This window comes from Cetorhinus maximus, chromosome 12 (genome assembly GCF_964194155.1).
Source record: "Cetorhinus maximus chromosome 12, sCetMax3.hap1.1, whole genome shotgun sequence".
In the NCBI taxonomy this organism is placed as follows: Eukaryota; Metazoa; Chordata; class Chondrichthyes; order Lamniformes; family Cetorhinidae; genus Cetorhinus; species Cetorhinus maximus.
In genome coordinates this window covers 54,337,172-54,357,307 of record NC_135890.1, presented here as the reverse complement: position 1 = coordinate 54,357,307, position 20,136 = coordinate 54,337,172, and the positions used below count along the sequence as shown (strand labels likewise).

General features: G+C 38.5%; 1 protein-coding gene across 11 annotated transcripts in view; it reads left to right on the top strand.

Annotated features, from left to right (window-relative positions):
• Positions 1 to 20,136, top strand: part of c2cd5 (C2 calcium dependent domain containing 5) — a 104,441-nt gene that overhangs the window by 18,768 nt on the left and 65,537 nt on the right. For 7 of the 11 annotated variants that reach the window (XM_078553616.1, XM_078553613.1, XM_078553619.1 and 4 more), the window contains 2 exons: positions 1,360 to 1,561; positions 12,473 to 12,624. In XM_078553616.1, coding sequence (XP_078409742.1) covers positions 1,360 to 1,561; positions 12,473 to 12,624 — 354 coding nt within the window. Of the gene's footprint in view, positions 1 to 1,359; positions 1,562 to 11,652; positions 11,863 to 12,472; positions 12,625 to 13,042; positions 13,047 to 16,197; positions 16,377 to 20,136 lie in introns of those variants that run through there. The other 4 variants (XM_078553624.1, XM_078553621.1, XM_078553623.1 and 1 more) reach the window with 4 other exon arrangements.

The window sequence follows — 20,136 nt, the reverse complement described above, 5'->3', positions numbered from 1 at the left end:
ATCATGTAACTGGCTTTGTGATCTGGGTTACAGTTTTTCTCAAAATATTGTTATGGCATGGCTGATGGTAAATGCCGAGCTGCCCACGTACCCGAGGGAAACTTGAAACAGCTGCCAAAACGGTTTTTGCAATTTGTAAAGCATGAGGAGAGGTTCCAAAATCAAGAAATGTTTTGGACTACTTGTGATGATTTTATAGTAGAGTAAACATTTATTAAAAGAATAAAGCAAAAAAACCACAATTACACTTCAACACAAGAATGGCTTCACACAGTAAACAGTACTTTAAAACAGTTCCGCCAGAAATTAATCTTAATCAGAGCTAACCTGGTTAGCTCTGATTAAGCACCTGGTTCTCCCAGCCTGGCCTTGTGCACACTGTCTTCCGGGAGTCCTGACCAGCTATCCTGCTGTCTTCTGGGAGATCTAAGCAGCTGCCCCCACCTAGGCTTCAGTATTTCCTTAAATGCGTTCCTTCCCTTTGACCTCTCTATTGTCTCAACCAGTCTCTTCAGAAATGCTTTCTTTCCAGCATTGATTAAACTTGTTTCTTTACTTTAGCCCTTACTTTTTTTAAACCTAAGCTTACCCTATTTTTACCTTATTTGCTTGCATCTTTTTGCAACCTGCATATATCCTTTGAACTAAAACAACTCAATTCAAAATTACTCCTGTTATTGTTTTATGTAAAACTCTGATTGAGATTCCTCTTGGTTCATTAACATATCAAAACCACTTCTTACAGTTGGTTTTAGACTCTTGCAGTCACTCTGGCTTTTACTCAAATTATCACAACAGCCTGTCTTCCAGTACATAAGAAATATAACAGGGTTGCTAACAGAAGGAAAATATTACAATTTCTTGTTTTCTTGACAATATACCTGTTAACAATGATTTGGCAATGATAAATATTGCATCACAGCACTACTGTAATTCAGGCACTCCCTGTGATGTGCACTATAATTCATCAAATCATCCAAAGCTTGAATGAAAAATGTTTTTGCATGATAGGTTTGTATTAAATTTGTGGAACAAAATGACTAATATTGCTGCGAAAGCACACTTAGGTATGGGAAAGTTGGCTCTGCACTTTCATCAAAATTCTGTGTATTTTCTAATTTGAGAAATTCGGAACCAAAAATCATTATCTAATTTAGCACATAACTAATTTAGCGCATCCCTGCAGCAAATTGAACTTAAAAAAATAAATCTTGTTCATTTTTGGTCAGTTTCTCAAACAATTACTCTGCCTGAAATGTCATCCCATTTGGGCCTGTGTTGTGGTGCTTGACCACACAGTAAAGTTTACATATTTGATATAAATCATGTTAAGTGCCAATAAATATTTGATTTTAACAGGGGAATTGCAACGAAAAATTGGCCTAAAGGTACTTGAGATGGGAGGCAATGCTGTAGTGGGCTATCTGCAGTGTTTTGACTTGGAAGGTGAATCTGGGCTGGTGGTACGTGCTATTGGGACTGCATGTACGCTCGATAAATTGAGTAACCCAGCGACATCACTCCTACCTCCATGTAGTTCCCCATCCAAAGACCTGAAAGAGTAAGTACAAGGTTGCAATTATGTGCAGTCTCTTTCTCTTCATTACTTTGTATTATGTTGTATGCACAATTCATATGCCTGTTCTATATGTGCTTCAAGAATATCTGAACATTGTTAAATACAAAGATTTATTGCTAATACAATAAATGCAGGCTTTCAAATGCATGACGTGGAAAAACAATTTATGCAGGCTAAACACAGGAGGTCCATTATGGCATAAATTGACAGTTTTGTAACTGAATAGTTGGATTTGGTACATATGACATCTTAGACAGAATGCATTATTTTAGCTGTGTAATCAGAAATGCAAGAACCTTCATTAAATCCTATATTTCTATACCTTTATGTTTACTTAAATTAGGGTAAAACACAAGCATTGGGTTCTAGTAGCATATTAACGAGTGCTTCACACCATTGTTAGGAACTCGAACCTTAACTCCTGATGAAAATTGGATATAATCTTGAAGACAACTGATGAATGCACGTGACAAACTAAATCTTTGTAGCCTAGGCCCAGGTACCCTGACATTCCCTGGTTTTAGTTTTGACCTTGAATTGTGATGAAGTGATGCTGTTGGTTAAATTTTTGAGTATCTGTAGAATCAGTCTAGTTCTGCAAAATAATCAGATCGCCGCTGTACGGGTGTGAAGTACCTTTGGTAATTTTTTTTTTTAATCTTCTTTTGAATTTCTTTGTTTTTCTCTTGTAGACATTGACCTGTGCATGATACCATGAGCATTGGTTGCTCTTCACTTCCTTGCTCATCTGTGAGCAAAGTCAGCAATTGCTGGCAGCCTATTTGTGGCATAGGCTTTACAGCCCATGTCTCACAAGATCTTGCTCAATTTCAGCGCACACTTTCTTAACATGGATCACTTCCTACTGACCAGACATTGTGAGCATGGTTACTTTTCACCCTCTATCTTTTTCTAGCTTAGGGAGCTGAAGCCAGTTAGTTGTATGAGCGCAGCTACACCTCATCGTGCCCTTGCCTGATGGCCATACACACACTTGGCAATACTGGTTACAAGATAACCATTAAGAGTGTGCACTCTGACTTTCCCTTTCCTGGCCCAGGGCTCTTGAGGTCAGTCGTTACAACTGGTGGAGATTATCCAAGTCAGTACAGACCAGGAGTCGAACTGGGGTCTTTCTAGTCTTATTAAAAAGCTGTACACAAATATTGGAGTCTCCCAAAATTTCAAGTTCCTGCCGATGATGACTAATATGTCTCCCATAAGGAACTCCCACAATCATTAGGATGAATATCAATCCCACTCTAACTTGTGGAATTGTAGCCCCAGTCATGTATCTTTTCACCCTACACCTTGTATGAGTCTGGCATGGTACAACATTGATGGGCATTATGGGATGCTGCCTTTGTTGGTACTTGAACATGTATGAAATGGATTTTTTTTGTTCCAGTTAGCATGTTACTGTATAGTTTCTGCAGTGTACAGTGTATCCTGCCGTGTTTTTAGTGTTTGTAAAATTCTGGGCATTTTTTTTGAAACCCTATGACTATATTGGAACATGGATGTTGAGATTTTCTTGTTCCAGGGTATGACATATTATTCAAAAAAGATAGAAACATTAAATCTGGCTTTGCTGAATGTTTTGAAAACTTAAAACTAAACCAATTTTGGAGAGATGTGGGATGAAGCTTGGGTGATTGGTGGAGGGTGGAAGGAATAATTTTTCAATAGTTGAATATCCACTTACATTGCCATCCCCTCATGAGGTTGACACTTTATCCCTTGAAAAAAATACTCCCCTTAAATGTTTGTGGTTTTATACACTGCTGTGCAACAGCCTTATTGGGGAACAGACTCTCCTGTTCATTACTCCCTACAATTTGGCAGCAAAGTTAGTTGTGTTGTCTCTGATGGTGGAGCAAGTTGAAGTGCCATGTTGTGGATTTTTTTTGCATATTTTAAGTCTTTCATTTTTTGGTAATGGGAAAAGCAAGTCTTTCTGAATTCTCTTTGTTGAATTGCTGATATTTGACGATGTACCCCACTTGGCTGTCTCAATTTGATCTACCTCAGACTGCCTCAGTCCTATGCCTGTCACCCAGTGCTGGCATTTGGTTTGGAAATGTGTGAAAAGTACCACAAATGCACCCTGGTGACAGACCCACAACTTTTGCTCTTGTTTGAAGCCTGTTAATTTAGCAAGTGGACATGACCAAATCAGTCTTTGGAAGGTCTGGCCATCAGAGTATCCCATTTGCTTTTGTGCAGTTCACAAGCCTTTGTTTGACAAACATACCAGCAAATGGGGCGCATAGAGCTTGTGGAAATTCAGAGAACAATGTTAACCTTGTGAATAAAAGAGAGGAGAACAAGAAAATTTATGAATGAAAGAGGTGCACATTAAGGGTAGAATGAAGGATTCGCTATCAAAAGATGACTTATTCCTTTTATCCTGTCCAAAAGTAAGAGAAAGATGCTGGAAAAGCCTCCCAGAAATGAAGACTGTGTGTTATGATATAGCAGGTGGTGTTTTCCTGGCTGACCAAATCCACAAGGGAAACTTGGCCATGTTATCAAAATGATTGTGCAATTTGTATTTATTTCGAGAAGGCCTGTGCACTGAAGTCAGAAGTAATGAGCCCACTACCACCTTTAGAGATTTTAAAGATTAAATTAAGACATTTATTAACAAAAGAAGAAAAAACTTAAACACACACAAGATTACAGTTACACAGTTATAACAGTTCCTAAAATTTCTACTTAAAGGGGATGTGTAATTGGGAGTCTGGTTAAGGCAACAGTCCAAATAGATTCCAAATTTATAAAGTTACCCAGCAATCTTGCCACAACTTTAGTTACTGGAACGGCAAACTTCTGCAGGGTGGTTAGAGGCTTTTTCCCCAAGTCTGTTTCACACAGTCACCTTTCAAGATCTCTCACGGCCACCCCTCACACAGCTTTCCATCCTTCTTTAAATATATTTTCTCCCTTTTTGACCTGCAAATCCCATTGTTTCAACTTCTCTTTAGAAGTTACTTTTCCCAGAATATAAAAATCTTTCAAGTTCTTATTATGGCCAACACTGGGACAATTCAACATGATTACCTTGCCTTATTTATCTTGACAGTTGTAAACATTTTCCATGTCCGTTTGAAAATCAAACACCTCTCCCACTTATCTAAAAATACAAATTTCATTCACACCATCTCTACTAAGACCTCACCCTAATTTAACTCCATTTCAAATGCATATTTTATACCTAACATCTTTGATAATTTAAACCTTGCAGATTAATTGTCTCTACTTTAGCTTCACACACAGAACCATACACACACACACAAACATAAACCTGCTTTAAAGTATCCCACAATAATATTAGGAAAAATAATGGCATGTGTTCCAATTTTGGACTTATAAGAACTGGGAGTACCTGAGGGAACAAAATAAAATGTGGCCTGGAAGATTAAAATGAGCTTTGAGACAATTTTAGCAGTCAAGGAAGTTTGGAAATTCCATTGGAGGTCAGAGATGATAATGAGGTAAAAATATCAATAAACTTAGGACCAAATGGAACCACCAAACAACCTGAATTAGCATCTCAACTTCACATTGGCATTAATGCACGTCATTTCAGATATCAAACCAGATCGTGGATGAGCCAACGGTAACACTGATCCATGACCATCATCCTTCAGAAAGTACAAAAGTAAGGTATTTGGTGAGGGCACTCCTGTAATGTACTTCCTCATGACTTCATTTGAAATGTCTTCAGCCACTCTAAGTTTGTCCCCGATTATGGTCAGTTTTGTGAAAATGGCTGTAGTCATCGTGTTGATTCAGGTAGAACTGCAACTCCAGTGCCTGGCCCAGGTCAGTGCCAGGCACATTTGTTGTTACCTGAAGTGTGAGGCCTTTTGGATCACTTACCCAGTTGCTCAAGGCATGCACTTACAATGCTAAAGTTCAAGAATTCTTGACATTATCTTGGTCAGAATTTTTTCCTGCGCTCAAGATTCTCTTTCATAAGAAAGAAAGTCAATATTGTAACTTCCAAGTATTCTCCTAATTTCTGAGGAAGAAAATTTTTCCTTTATTCGGTTTAAAAAAAAAGCCTTTAACTTACCATTCTGACAGGAATCCAGGTAGCCTTCTCTCTAGAGCCGTTCTAATGATGCTAGTAGCCTGAAGGAAGGAGCTACCTGAACATAGACTGCTTGTGTTTGTTTTAATGTGGCATACAACTTTTGACTGGCTTGGTAGCTCATCTGAAACTACCCAGGAAAATGCACAGTAGTGTGATTTCCCGTGATTTGGGCAGTTCCAATTTAGCCCCTCCAGGGCACAAAACTCTTAATCCCCAGGAAAATTGAAAATTGCCAGAATGCAGATGGCTTTTCTTGTCAATAGTGTAGCCAGGGTGACTCTGGTGTTGGGGGTGAAGTTAAGGAACCCAGTAGGGAACAGGTATTTTGAATGTATGTTCTCAGGCAAAAATTAAGTGAACACTTTGAACTTGTTACCACATGGAGTCGGTGATATGAATAGCATTTAAGGAAAGTTAAGTAAGTACATGAGGAAGAAAGGTATGGAAGGATATGTTGAAAGGGAGCAATGAAGTTAGGTGGAAAGAACAGAAGCATGGGCATGGAACAGTAGGCCCGAATGAGGCTCTTTGATATGGGGTGACAGTCATTCCTATTATATGTACTGGTTGCACAGCATTCAAAAAGTATGGAAAGTAGTGTTATCTAACATTTGCAAGTATTGTAGATAAATCTTATTCTAAACTCTGATCTTTAAACCTTTGAACATTGTTTAATTCGAGGCAATAATGGACCTGAATTTGAGTAATGCTAGCTATGCATGGGTGCATTAAATTGTATGCACAAATCTTGTATGCACAAACTGCATTTATGTATAAGGTGTGCATGAAGATATAGCTTGCGCACTAAGTTTTAAAATATTCTGCTGTTGTCTATTGCTAAATTTAAAAACCACAAATATGTCAACAGTTAAATTTGAGGGATTACATCCTTCCATTAATGCAGACTATTTCATGATTTTGGCACATTTCTCAGATTTGAATTTGTGCATAATCATTCCCTGCTTCCAGTTTTTAAAAAAAAATCATGAGACTTGGTAGGTATAAGTAATGTTTTTTCTTCAAACTGGAAGAAGCAATCAACTCCTATTATGCTTTTTGATGCAAAGTTCGGCTCTCTAATTGTTCTCAAGGGAGTAATGCTTGCTAGAAATTTATGTACTGCATTTTCCTTAAGCAGCACCTGAGTTTGTTGTAAAAGAGTCTAAAGGGGACCTGAAAAGCTACTGTCACAAAATGAACTCTATTAGCAGGGTGCTTGTATCAGGAGACACAATACAAGAAGATCACTGTGCCAGCATTTGAATCTAATTTCTATCATTCGGTTAAATATGTAATTTTTAAGGTAAGGAATGGAACATTTGATATGAGTTTACAGCTGGTAGAGAGCAAAGTTTATTTTGTGCAGTTTTAAACCAGGCTTCCAGAGATGTCTTAATCCACTGTGCACTGGTTGGCCATACCTGAACCTTTTAATAAGATGCATTGTTTATAAATCTTCCTGAAATAGAAGTCCCATCTGTAATATCTGCTATATAAAACATTATAGAGAAAGAAAGATGTGTACATGTGTACTTATACAGGACCTTTCATGACCTCAGAATGTCCCAATGTACGTAGCTTGGTTGATAACTTTAAATAATACCAGGCTAAAGCATCCATTGCTAATTTTGCTTCAGACTATGAATCTAAATATCTTTTGAAATATTGCACATTACATTTCCATGCTTGACTAGTAGAGTAATTGTTGAACTGGTAAGTGGGAGGGAAGGGCTCAGGTGGAAAAGATAGTATAAATAATAGTTTGGAAACAAACCAAAAGAAGAGAATAAAGGGAAAGCTCAAAGATGTAAAGCAGTTAAACCAAGTGAGAGAAATAAGAAAATGTGTGAGTAAAATAGAGCAGAAGGAGAGGTTAGGATGTGTGGCCCAAATAAGCATTCTTTAAATAAATGCAGAGAGTATAAAAAAATTGAATTAATTTCAGGTTCAAATTTCAAATGAAGGACATGACTTGGCAGCCATTACTGAGCCATTGTTACAAAATCGTCAGGGCTAGGAATTAAATATGCCAGGTTATAATGTCTCTGGGAAAGGCACTGTATGGAAAATGGTAAGAGTGGAAGGAATAGTCTTAGTGATAAAGGATGAAATGACTTCAATGATAAGGGAGAAAATGATGATGCATAAACAGACATTGGAGATTTTATGGGTAGAATTAAGAAATAGAAAATGATTTAAGACTGTAGCAGGAGTTGTGTAGAGGCCCTGTGGTAGTAGCTGTTAATTGGCAGAATGTATGAATGCAGAGATCAGACAAATGTAAAAAAGGCAGTGTTGTTTTATTGGGGGATTATAACTTTTATATAAATTGGGATAAGTAGACTAGCACTTGCCAGAAAGGTAGTGAATTTCTTGAGTGTGTTTGGGATTGTTTTTTTGCAGCAATGTGCCAGAGAACCAACAAGGTGGGGGTGTGTGCTATGTTAGATTTAGTAATGAGTAATGAGCCAGTTTTAGTTAACAGCTGAATCAGTGTGTGAAGATTTATCTAACAGCGATCATAATATGATTGAATTCATTGTAGTGTTTGAAGGGGATAAATGCGAAATAGCTACTAAGATTGTAGATTTGGTAAGGTTGACTTCAGTGTCATGAGACAGAGACTGAGCAAGCCTGCAAATGGAAAAATGACAGATGATGAATGGGAGGTGTTTGAAAAAGAATTTTTGATATAGAGTTTATAACCCTATAAGGCAAGAACTCTTCTTATCAAAAATAAGAAAAAATACAGCCATTGGTGACTAATAAAGAGGCAAACTAAAACTAAAAGAAAAATGTAAAATAATGTAAATAAAAACATGGATTCTGGCAAATGGGAGAGGTACAAAGAACTGCAAAGAGTGACGAGATACAGCTACTAATGGGAATATGAAAGTGATATCAAAATGAATGCAATTTTTAATAATTTTATTAGAGAAAAGAGATTGATCAGCAATGTGAGCCCTTTAAAACTGATGCCGATGATATTGTCATTGGAAATGGTGGACATGTTGAATAATTATTTTGTGTCAGTATTTAGTTGAGGTAGAGGATAGCGTACTAGACATCCCAAGGAAACCATTATTGAATAAGGGACAGGGACTCGCCAAAATTAATGTAAGCAAAACAATAGTAATGACGAAAATAGTGGCACTAAAGAATGACAAATCCCCAAGGCTAGATGATTTCCATCCCAGAATTTTAAAGGAAGTAAGTGAGAATATTGAAGATATCTGAACTATAATCTTCCAAAGTTCTCTTACTTTGGGAACTGTTCCTTTAGATTGGAAAATTGTACATGCCACACCACTACTTAAGAAAGGTGAGAGAGAAAAACTAGGGAGTTATGGACCAGTTAGCTTGATACCTATTGTCAGGAAATTATTAAAGTCTATAATTAAAGATAGTGCGACTGTACACCTTGAAAGTTTTCAGCTGATCAGGGAGAGCTAACATGGATTTGTAAAGGATAGGCGATGCCTGATGAACCTGATAGAATTTTTTGAAGAGGTGACTGAAATAATGGACAGTGGAACATCTGTTGATATTTATATGGACTTCTGGAAGGCATTTGATAAATTTCCTCAATGGAGACTGTTAGCTAACATTGAAGCTCATGGAGACAGGTTCAGGATAATTGGCAGGAAATCGGTTAGGCACGATGTGACTAGTGGCATCATGTAAGGACCTGTGTTCGGGCCTCAACTATTTACCTTATTAATGATTTAGATTTGGGGACAGCCACATATTCATATTTACCAATGATACGAAGATAGGTGACAATGTAAAGTAGCATAGTTGGAAGCATAAAATACGAAGAGATGTTAATAGATCAAGTTTAATGGGCCAAACTGTAGCAAATGGATTTCAGTGTAGGCAAATGTGAGGTTATCCACTTTGGACCTAAAAATGATAGAAGAGGGTACTTTCTAAACGATGAAAAGCAAGAAACTGGTGGTCCCAGAGAGACTTGGGCTTCCAGGCACATTGAAGTGTCACAAACAGGTACAGAAAATAATCAGGCTAATGGAATACTATTCTTTATGTCTAGAGGACTGGAATACAAGGGGTTAGAAGTCATGCCTCAGCAATACAATTCCCTGGCTTGGAGTACTGTGAGCAGTTTGGAGGGAGTGTGAGATAGATTTACCACATTTGACACCTGGACTCCAGGGATTACGTTATAAAAAGAGATTACATAATCTAGGATTGTATTCCTTGGAATTTAGAAAATTAAGGAGTAATTGATTGAATTTTTCAAGATATTAAGGGAAACAGACAGGACAAAACAAAAACAGAATTACCTGGAAAAACTCAGCAGGTCTGGCAGCATCGGTGGAGAAGAAAAGAGTTGACGTTTCGAGTCCACATGACCCTTCAACAGAACTGAGTATAGTTAGGAGAGGGGTGACTTTTTTCCAACAGCTGCAGAGTCTAGAACTAGAGATATAGTCGAAAAATTAGAACTAGACCTTGGAGTTCTCTTTTGCAAATGACACTGATACTAGATCAATTTTTAATTTTAAATCTGAGATTTATGGAGTTTTGTTATGCAGAGTAAAGGGACATAGGGCAAAGGTGGGTATATTGAGTTGAGGCACAGAGCGGCCCTGATCTCATTCAATGATGGAACAGTATCTGTTCAGAGGAGCTAAATGGCCTACTCCTGTTTCCTTGTTGGTGCACCAATGGCAGGCTGCATTATCCACAAATTATTAATCTGTGTAGCAAAGAGCTACGTGGTCAGAAGGAGGCATCCATTGAAGGGGCAATGTTTGCTCAATAGTAGGTAGAGAAATTCTGTACACTAGCCAGCTTTAGCCATTCATGTGCATCTGTTCTGGCAAAGCTGTGGTGCAAAAGTTGCTTTTCTCCCCGTCTGCCGGAGAATACTTTGTGGATGTGTTGAAAAAGCGGTACTTTTACCACAACTGGCAGATTATTTTAAAATAGATTGCTATGTAACATAGCAGTTACATTTGGGATTGCTTGACTGATGCTTTGAGACTGATTTAGAGTTTGAACCGTTGTGTCAGTTGAGTAAATTAACGTAATTCAGGGAAGTGTTAATGTTCAAATGAAAAAATTTTAAAATTTTTAAAAAAGAAATTGGAGGGAAATATGTTTGACAATTATGACAGATTACTTTGGCATGACTCTTATTTTGTAGATTAATTTTTAAGGGTGAAATGGAGATATGCTATCATGCTATCATTATTTGTCTTATTTTGCACAAATCCTTTACAATTATAGATCAATTCATCTTTTTGAGTTTAGTCAACAAAATGGAGGCATTTTCATTGATTGACGTTCAGTAATTGGTGAATGTGTCAACTGCAGTTGTTCTTATGTATGCCCTAGCACCTAACCCAGCAACATTAGCAGAGAAAGCAGAGCAAGTTGCCTGTTCTCATAGTTGGTCCATAATGTGTGGGACCTAAGGAGAGGTATATAAGCAAAATATCATCAGAAAAGAGAATAAACATTTTTAATTTCCTCCCACAGAATGCAATTCTGAAGATACGATCATTTCTAAACTCTGAAGAACTTGCTCTTTCTTACAATATCATTTTTCCATATAACACTAATGTTTGCATGGCTGATTCTAGAAAGCTGGAAAATTGTATGGAACAAAGCTTTAAAAAAATTAACTTAACTGAACGAGATCTACTAGTCTTTGAGCATAATAATCTAAAAATCAATATTGTAATCTTAAAATGCATTTAAATGTGTGTTAACCTTGAATTTTGCTGTCAATCTCCCCAGCTTTTCATGTCACCTTTAAACTGCTTCAATGCGTGCATGCTGGTTATTTCCTCTTGGGAATTACATGGTTTCTGGTAACCCTAATTGTATATTATACCAAAAAGTGACAATACTTACTGAATACCTCAACTCCCTCACATTTGTTTTTTTAACATTTACAGTTCTACCGTCTGTATTTTTTTTCCTGGCTCCTGCTTCTCTCTGTCAGGTCTCCTTTGGTGCATCAGCCAAGCCACGGATGCCGTTCGACTCACAACAGCCCAATTCACACTGCTACGGGCTCGAGACTAACTCAGAACTTCTCTGTATCTGTTCCTACACTCATCTACACTGGTATGAGACTGCACAGGCTGAAGAGCTGGGGAGAGATGGGCCACAGACAAAGGGGTTCAGTGAGTAAAGCCAGGCAGGCAGTGTAGGAAGGTACCATAAGTTTTCAACCCCTTCTTAACTTAACCAGTAGCCCGTTTTCCAGAATCAAGACATATTGGTCAAATTTTAGTAGATTTGAACATAAGGTTTCTAAAGATAAGAGTACAGAGGGAGTTCTGGTTTCTAGTTTACCAATGGCTTGAGTAAAACATGCAGAAGCTTTACTTACCAAATCTTTTTGTTTTCATTTTTAGCTGTGATGCACTATTTTGGTGTTCCGGAATAAGGAAACATGAGTTTCAGTTGCGCATCCTCGAACTTTCTTTTGGTTATCTAATTAAAATGCGTTGTGTATTTTAAAAGTCATATTTCATGCTGTTTTATTTAAACAATCATCTGGCTCCGGTTTCTAGTACATGGTTTGATTTGTGCTCCAGAATTTTTAACCTGTTTCCTGTGTTTAATGTACAAACCTGGGCAGCCAAATATCTCCCCAGAATCTTCAGTGTATGGACAGCAGTTCCTTGCCTTTTGGCCTCATCCCCAGCCTGCACATAGAAGCAACTGCTGTCTCCCCTGTATTTGGATCATTCCATCATTGCTTAGATCCTTAACACAGGGTTACTGAATGTGTTTCCCGCTTCTTCTGGCAGGGTTCCCTTCAGTGAAGATCCCAACCCTGTTACTCATTCATCTGGACCCTCCACCCCACTGAAAAATCAAACCTATTCCTTTTCACCTTCCAAGTCCTACAGTCGACAGTCCTCCTCTTCTGACACAGACTTGAGTTTGACACCTAAAACTGGTAAGGCACCTCCACCCCGCTTCTTTTTTTGTTGTAAGTTTGTGTTTTTTTGCGCTTGAAGCACCTCATTCTGTTTGTCAAAACCTAATTCCTCTCATTGAACTATGAAGAGCAGAAAACTGAATTGGACCAGAATTATTTTTTTTTTTTAAAGTCTTTGAATCACAATGAATGAATTCAGATGCTGTGGAAATTTCTTTCTTTATTATAGCTGGACACATTTAAAATACAAAAGCTGAGCTATTGTCTGCCTTCAAGAAAATAAAAATTGAATTGGATACTCTTTGGGTTTAAATAACTTTTCAGCTCCCTTAATTTCTACAGTAACTTGGTTTACAAATGCTTGAACACTTGAATATTAGGTGTGTTACATTGTGTGTCCACCCTATTCAATCTGGATATATGTGCTTTTTTAAAGTTAAGTTGATCTCAATTAAAACAATGTTCAAATAGCAGTTTAAAAACTATGCCAAGAGGGGCCCGGTTTTACTCAAGTGCTGTTTCTAATCAGTGTACTTTGGGAGCCAGTCAGTATATTTGAGATGGTGCTAGGTAAAGAGAGCTCTAGAGGTATTACACAGTTAAAGCATGGATTATGTAAGATCGTGACATAGGTACAGACATCTTGTTTCCAACATTTGGTGTTCTGGGTCTGACATTTTCACACTTGAAACAGCTAAAGTACACATATTTGACCTTTAACAACATTTATTTAGAATATTTGAATTTTCTTTATACAGCAAATGGCTAATAGTTGGATTTTTTTGTGTTTTGTGGATGTTAATTGTTTTTCGTGATCCCACTGGAGAAATTCAGGCAGCAGTTTTATCCACTTTAGTGTATAAAAACTCCTATTCTAGATTGTTCCTCTACTTTCCTGTGATCAGCAACAGAAGCACAACAAAAAAAAATGCTGGAAACATAACGGTAAAGAGCAATGACAGGTGAATGTTTTGGTTAGAATGCTGAGGAACTGAAAATTGAAAGGTAAATAAGAATTTTAATAGACTTGGGAAGAAAGGGATTGGAGAGAAACAAGAAATAAAATATGCCAAAAAATTATTCAACCCTGTCACATTTTTGTGAACTGCAATCTGTTCAGAAGAAAAACAGCACATTGTAAATTGATGAGAGAAATACATTTAAAAAGAAATATGCAAATAGCTAAGACAGTCAGTGGTGCAACTAAAGAAAAAGGCTGGAAACAATACAGAAGCCTCCAGATTCAAGTCTAAGGTGAAAATTAGAGTGCTGAAAACATATACTGGATACACCAGTCTCCCACTTTCTTCACAGTTACTGAGTATTCCTTGACCACCTTCCACATTTACTAAATCATCATTACTATCTTCAACAAGATTCCCCATCACCATGCACATTTTAACAACTTTTTGCCCCTCACCCTGCTGCCTCTCTGGAGGACCCGCTGCCTCTTGAGATACACTTATTCACTATTTCATCAACCTGACTTTCAGTTGCCTTTCCATGCGCTTTCCTGTGCAACACTTGCCTGTTCACCACCACCTACACCGTTTCCCAGGCCCCAAACATTCCTCTCATGTCAGGAGGCAACATTAATCCAGTCATAGCCAGAGAATCAGTGGCTTCTCTTCCTGCTCCCCCATTGTTACCTCTGGTTTCCGCCACCCCGCTACTATTTGTTATATATACTGCCCCTTGGCAACATCATCCACATGTATGCTGATGCCGCAAAGCTCTACCTCACCACCACTTTTCTCATTCTCTCCACTGTTTCTTCTCCGCATTGGATGAGCAGAAACATTCTCCAGCTGACATTTAGGTAGACCAAAACCATTGTTTTTGGTCTCCACAATAATCAATATCCTGGATGTCCCTTCCTAACAGCACCATGAGTGTACCCACACCATTTGGACTACAGAAGTTCAAGAAGGTGGCTCACTGCCACCTTCTCGAGGGCAATCAGGGATGGACAACAAATACTGTTGTTGCTGCTAATGATGCCCATATCCTGTGAAAGAATTTTTAAAAATGTGGACTTTGCAGATGGGGCTGAGTGTGTATATGTATGTCCTGATTCCATACCAGGGTCACAGCTGAATGGTCTGTCTGGTTTTATTTTTTAAGGATGCTGCAATGTTAGTGTCTACCCCGCCAGTGAAAGTGCAATGGGCTGATTTTTCCCGCTCCAATCTAGGATTAACGTAGAAGCTGAAGTATCATGAGCAAACTTATTTTTAAAAATTATTTTAAAAACATATGGACTTTTTTTATTGTAATAGAGACATTTGATATTCCACAAATATAAAATTAGTTTTCACCACTAGAGAGGTTGTTCAGTAGGAGTTATAAACTTAGTAAGCTGTTAAAAACCCAGTTACATCTCATTCAACAAAGTAATTTTCCAATTACAATTACGAAGACAAATGGCATTAACATTGATGTTCATGTCAATTCAAGTGATTATATTCCATATGCGAGAACTTACAACAGCTCACACTGTAGAGGAGCAGGGGATCTCTGTCAGCAACCTCTGGGTTTCCATGTTTAATTGTGCATGTGTGGGCACCAAAAGCTGCTATCAGGACAAACACTGACAGTTTCATTGTTACCACAGCTGCAAAACCTGGGCCTGTGAATTTCTGCTTTAGCTGTAGCCTTTTTTTTTCCCACTGAGAAAAGACCCTTTTCCTTAAAGGATAAGAAGAACTGTGACCCAAGTTTAATTTATGCCATCCCTTGTTATTGTGCTATACTTTGAAACAGTTTTGTTTTCTATTATGTGTCTATGCATTTTTTGGAATGTGTATAGGCTATAATAGATTGTGAATTATACAGTCATGTCTTTTTAGCTAAGCCTGTTTACGGGCACATTTTTAAAAAAAAAGTGAATGTCCAGATTAATCAGTACCGTAGTTAGGCAGTGAATGAAAAAGTAGGTTTTTAATTTTAAATATATAAATCAATATTTGGAATACCAAATATTCATTTTCAGAAGTTGTGTTGCATCTGAGTTGAGGAAGTATTTCTCAACTACTTTTGGGAAGTATTTGTAGTAGAGCAAAGCTGAGGGAAATGTGCTGAGAAGGATTGTTCATTTTGTACACCTATTGGGGACATCACCTGTGTATGGGTAGGTGCACTGTCCAAGCATCTAATTAACAGGGGGTATCCAGTTCGCTTCAGTTTGCTTAAGATGTTTTTTCTAAACTGCAATGAAGCCTTTCTGCTAATGTTTCCTCTAATAGACAGTATGTTGCTTGCAATTAGCTGAAACACCCAAAGGAGCAACCTTTTTTAATACATAAAAAATGCTCAGTGCCCACTACAAGTGGCTTATTTTAAGTCAATATGCAGAAAGGTATTTGTTTTTTAATTGATTGCATCAGCCTCTGAAAGTTTTCATTGGTTATTTATGTATTTTGTGTATATGTGTTCATTTTGCCAAATGTATATCAAATTTGTTTTGCTTTCATATGACTTTCCATGCAGTGTTTTCTTCACCTTCTGTATGTGATCTTCTGAACCTCCAACTTCTTTTTCATCTTTTTTCTGCTACCTTTCTACAGCAGCACCTTTCCCTGAGGGGCCTAGGATTTTCCTCTTTCCCAGTTCCCCATCCCTCTCTTCCGGTTCCCCCCATCATAAAAGTACACATCTCCTTCGCTTGGAGGCTCTGCACAGCCTTACCCCTCCTCACTCTGGCTATGCGAGCCCAGTCTGTCTGAGGAAAACTGTGTCTTTCAATGAAGAGTTGCTTCTAACTGCCTCTGGTAGGATTGATTAATGTAAAAAAATACTAATTTTTAGAAAGCCTGTTTGCTTAGTACCTAAAACTTTTGTGCTTACATTACATTAAAGCAAACAGTCAGACAACTGTGCCTGAATTAAGGGAAAAAAAGCATGCAAAAGTGGAAATTGTTCTGACTTTAATTGGCAAATGAGAAGTTATTCAAGAAAAACAAATCAAACTAATGTACAATTCTGTAAATTGCAAATTTAAACTTTTTTTTGCTCTGCACTTAACAGTTGCTAGTAACCCAAAAGTTCAGAACTTACCTACAAATTTGCCCTAGTTAAATGTTTTGTATCATAGAAATTGCCAATGGAAATGAAATGGGGTGGGTGGAAATGAAGTTATGAATATAATGAATCATGGCTAATAATGATTGGGAACCACTTCATTCATTCATCACATTTACATAGTTCATTAAATATTTGTCTTGTTGAGTGTTCTGGTTGCTGTGTGCAGTCCAATGCTTACTTTATTCATTTGTTAATATTGTTAATTTGGTTATGCACTTTCCTGTTGATCCAGCTAAGGCTGATTGTCTTAAAACTCTATTTCTTTTCTTGACCTTTAAGTAGCGTGTTTTAATTCTGTATTGTCCTTTCTTCAGTACAACCTTGCATTAGCTCATTTTTCTCTTGTAAAAAGAGTTATAAAATTGTGTGCACTATTGCTTTGTACTGTTTATTCCTTTAAAGAAAATTAGCTTATGTGAATCAAAGGCCTATACAGAAGTATTGGTAAGTCTGCACTGTTTCCTTATCAAAGACACAGCTAAAACATTTAATACTGAAGTTTAGATTAGGCTTTTCCTTTAAATTCTGTTTATCCCTAAAATTTAAAACAATAATTCATGTAAGTGTTTATAAATTAAGAGAAAGTGGTTATTAAAGAAAATGATTTCAGTATAAAAAATTCTAGTTGCAAAAGTCAATAACACACAAAGATATACTAGATTTCCCATAAAATTTCAAACTGAGTCAGGACCAAGGTAAAGCAGGGTTGGAGGGAATATTAGACCAGAATCCAGGGTTCCCATTTTAAAATATTGTGTTCTATACAGATTTTTATATTTCTGTTTAAATTCTCATGTCTGTAGTTATAATGGAAACTGCATAAATGAACTTGTCATACCATAATTACACCTTCCTGCCAGTGATGCCATTACAGGTGAGTGTGAGAGGAGGACCCCGAGCCAGGCAGTCAGCAGCACCTAGAGGAAAGTGCGAGAGGAGGACCCTGAGACAGGCAGTCAGCAGCACCTAGAGGAAAGTGTGAGAGGGGGACCCTGGGACAGGCAGTTGGCAGCACTTAGAAGAGCTAGTCTATCTGGAGAATCTAGCATTTAGTCTATGCTCAAGTAGAAGTAAGAGTAAAATAAAAACAACGGTCCATATTCTATTTAGTTAAGATATGTCTAGGGGGCTCAGTCCTGTGATTTGCATATCCTGCGCTATGTGGGAAATCCTAGATTCTCCTGGTGGTCTGGATGACCATGTATGCAGGAGATGCCTCCGATTGGAGCAACTCTAGTTCCGGATTTTGGAACTCGAACGGCAGCTGGGGGCACTATGGTATGTTCATGAGGCTGATGTTCATGGATAGCATGTTTCAAGACGTGGTCACCCCGCAGCTTAAGGAAGTGCAAGAAGAGAGGGATTGGGTGACCGCCAGACAGAGAAGGGGACCAGACAGGTAGTGAGGGTATCCCCCGAGTGCATCTCGCTCGCAAACCATTTTTTGGCCTTGGGAAACGGTGAGAGTGACGGTTCCTCTGTGGAGGCCAACCAGAGCCAAGGTCATGGGACTGTGGGTGGTCCAGCTGCTCGGGGGGGAAGGAAGAAATGTGGAGGGGCAATAGTGGTAGAGGATTTGTTAGTAAAGGGAGTAGACAGGCGCTTCTACGGCTGTAAACGTGACTCCAGGATGGTATGTTGCCTCCAAGGTGCCAGGCTCAAGGATGTCACAGAACGGCTGCAGAGCATTCTGAAGGGGAAGGGTGAGCTGCCAGAGGTCGTGGTCCATGTTGGGACCAATGACATAGGAAGAAAGAGAAATGAGGTCTTCCTTTAAGGAGTTAGGTCAGAAATTGAAAAGCCGGACTTCAAAGGTAGTAATCTCCGGATTACTCCTGGTGCCATGCAGCAGTGAGTATAGGAACAGAAGGATAGAGCAGCTGAGTGCTTAGCTGGAGAAATGGTGCAGGAGGGACGGCTTTAGATTCCTGAGGCATTGGGACCCTTTCTAGGGGAGATGGGACCTGTGCAAGTTGGATGGGTTACATTTGAACAGGAACAGGATGAGCATCCTCGCAGGGAGGTTTGCTAATGTTGTTGGGGCGGATTTAAACATTATTTTGCAGGGGGATGGGATCCTGAAAAGTAGTTCAGAGGGGAGAGAAGCTGATATGGAATTAGAAGTTAAAATGCTGGTAAGTGAGTCTGGAAGGCAGAGGAAACAGGCTAGATTTAGCAAGGCCAAATGGAATATATTTTAATGTAAGGAGCTTGAAGAATAAGACACACGAGCTGCGGGTGCAGATAAGAATGTGGGAGTATGATATCATAGCTATTACTGAGAATTGGCTAAAAGAAGAGCAGGATTGGCAGTTCAACATTCCTGGTTATAGGGTATTCAGATGGGATGGAGAGGGGGTTAGAAGAGGGGGGGGGGGGTCGAAACATTGATCAAGGAATCAGTTATAGCAGTGAGGAGGGATATCTTGGAAGGATCATCACATGAGGCCATATGGGTAGAAGTAAAAAACATAAAAGGGGCAAACATGCTGTTGGGCCTATACTGTAGGCTCCCAAACAGTCAGGGAGAGATGGAGGATCAAATATGTAATCAGATTTCAGAGAAGTGTTAAGAATAATAAGGCAGTAATAGGGGATTTTAACTACCCAAATATTAACTGGGATAGTTTTAGTGTGCACAGTAGGGATGGAGCAAAATTCTTAAGTTGTATCCAGGAGAACTTTTTTAGCCAGTATGCGGAAAGCCTAACAAGAGAGGGGGCAGTTCTGGACCTATTATTCGGAAATGAGCCCAGGCAGATGGAAAGCGTTTCAGTAGGGGAGCATTTTGGAGATGGTGACCGTAACTCAGTTAGATTTAGGACACTTATGGAAAAGGATAAGGTTGGGCAGGGAATAGAAGTTCTAAACTGGGGAAAGACTAATTTTACTAAAATGAGATACGATTTGGCGCAAGTGGACTGGGAGCAGCTACTTGCAGATAAAATTGTGTCAGAGCAGTGGGAGGCATTCAAGGAGGAAATAGTGAGAGTACAGGGCAAATATGTTCCCTAAAAGACGGAGGGGGGGACCAAGTCTGGAGAACTCTGGATGTCAATGGACATAAAGGTTAGGATTAAGAGAAAAAGAGAAGCTTATGGCAGATACTGATGGGTCAATACGGCAGAGTCCCTAGAGGAGTATAAAAAGTGCAGGGGGGAACTTAAAAAAGAAATTAGGAAAGCTAAGGGAGTGCATGAGAAAGCATTGGTGGGTAGAGTAAAGGAAAACCCAAAGGGTTTTTAAAATATATAAAGAGCAAGAGAATAACTAGGGAAAGAGCAGGACCAATTAGGGGCCATAGAAGTAACCTGTGTGCGGACCTGGAAGACATGGGTACAGCCTACAATGAATACTTTGTGTCGGTCTTCACAATGGAAAAGGACGATGCAGGTATGGACATCAAGGTGGAGGGCTGTGAAATATTAGAGGAAATTAACATAGAGA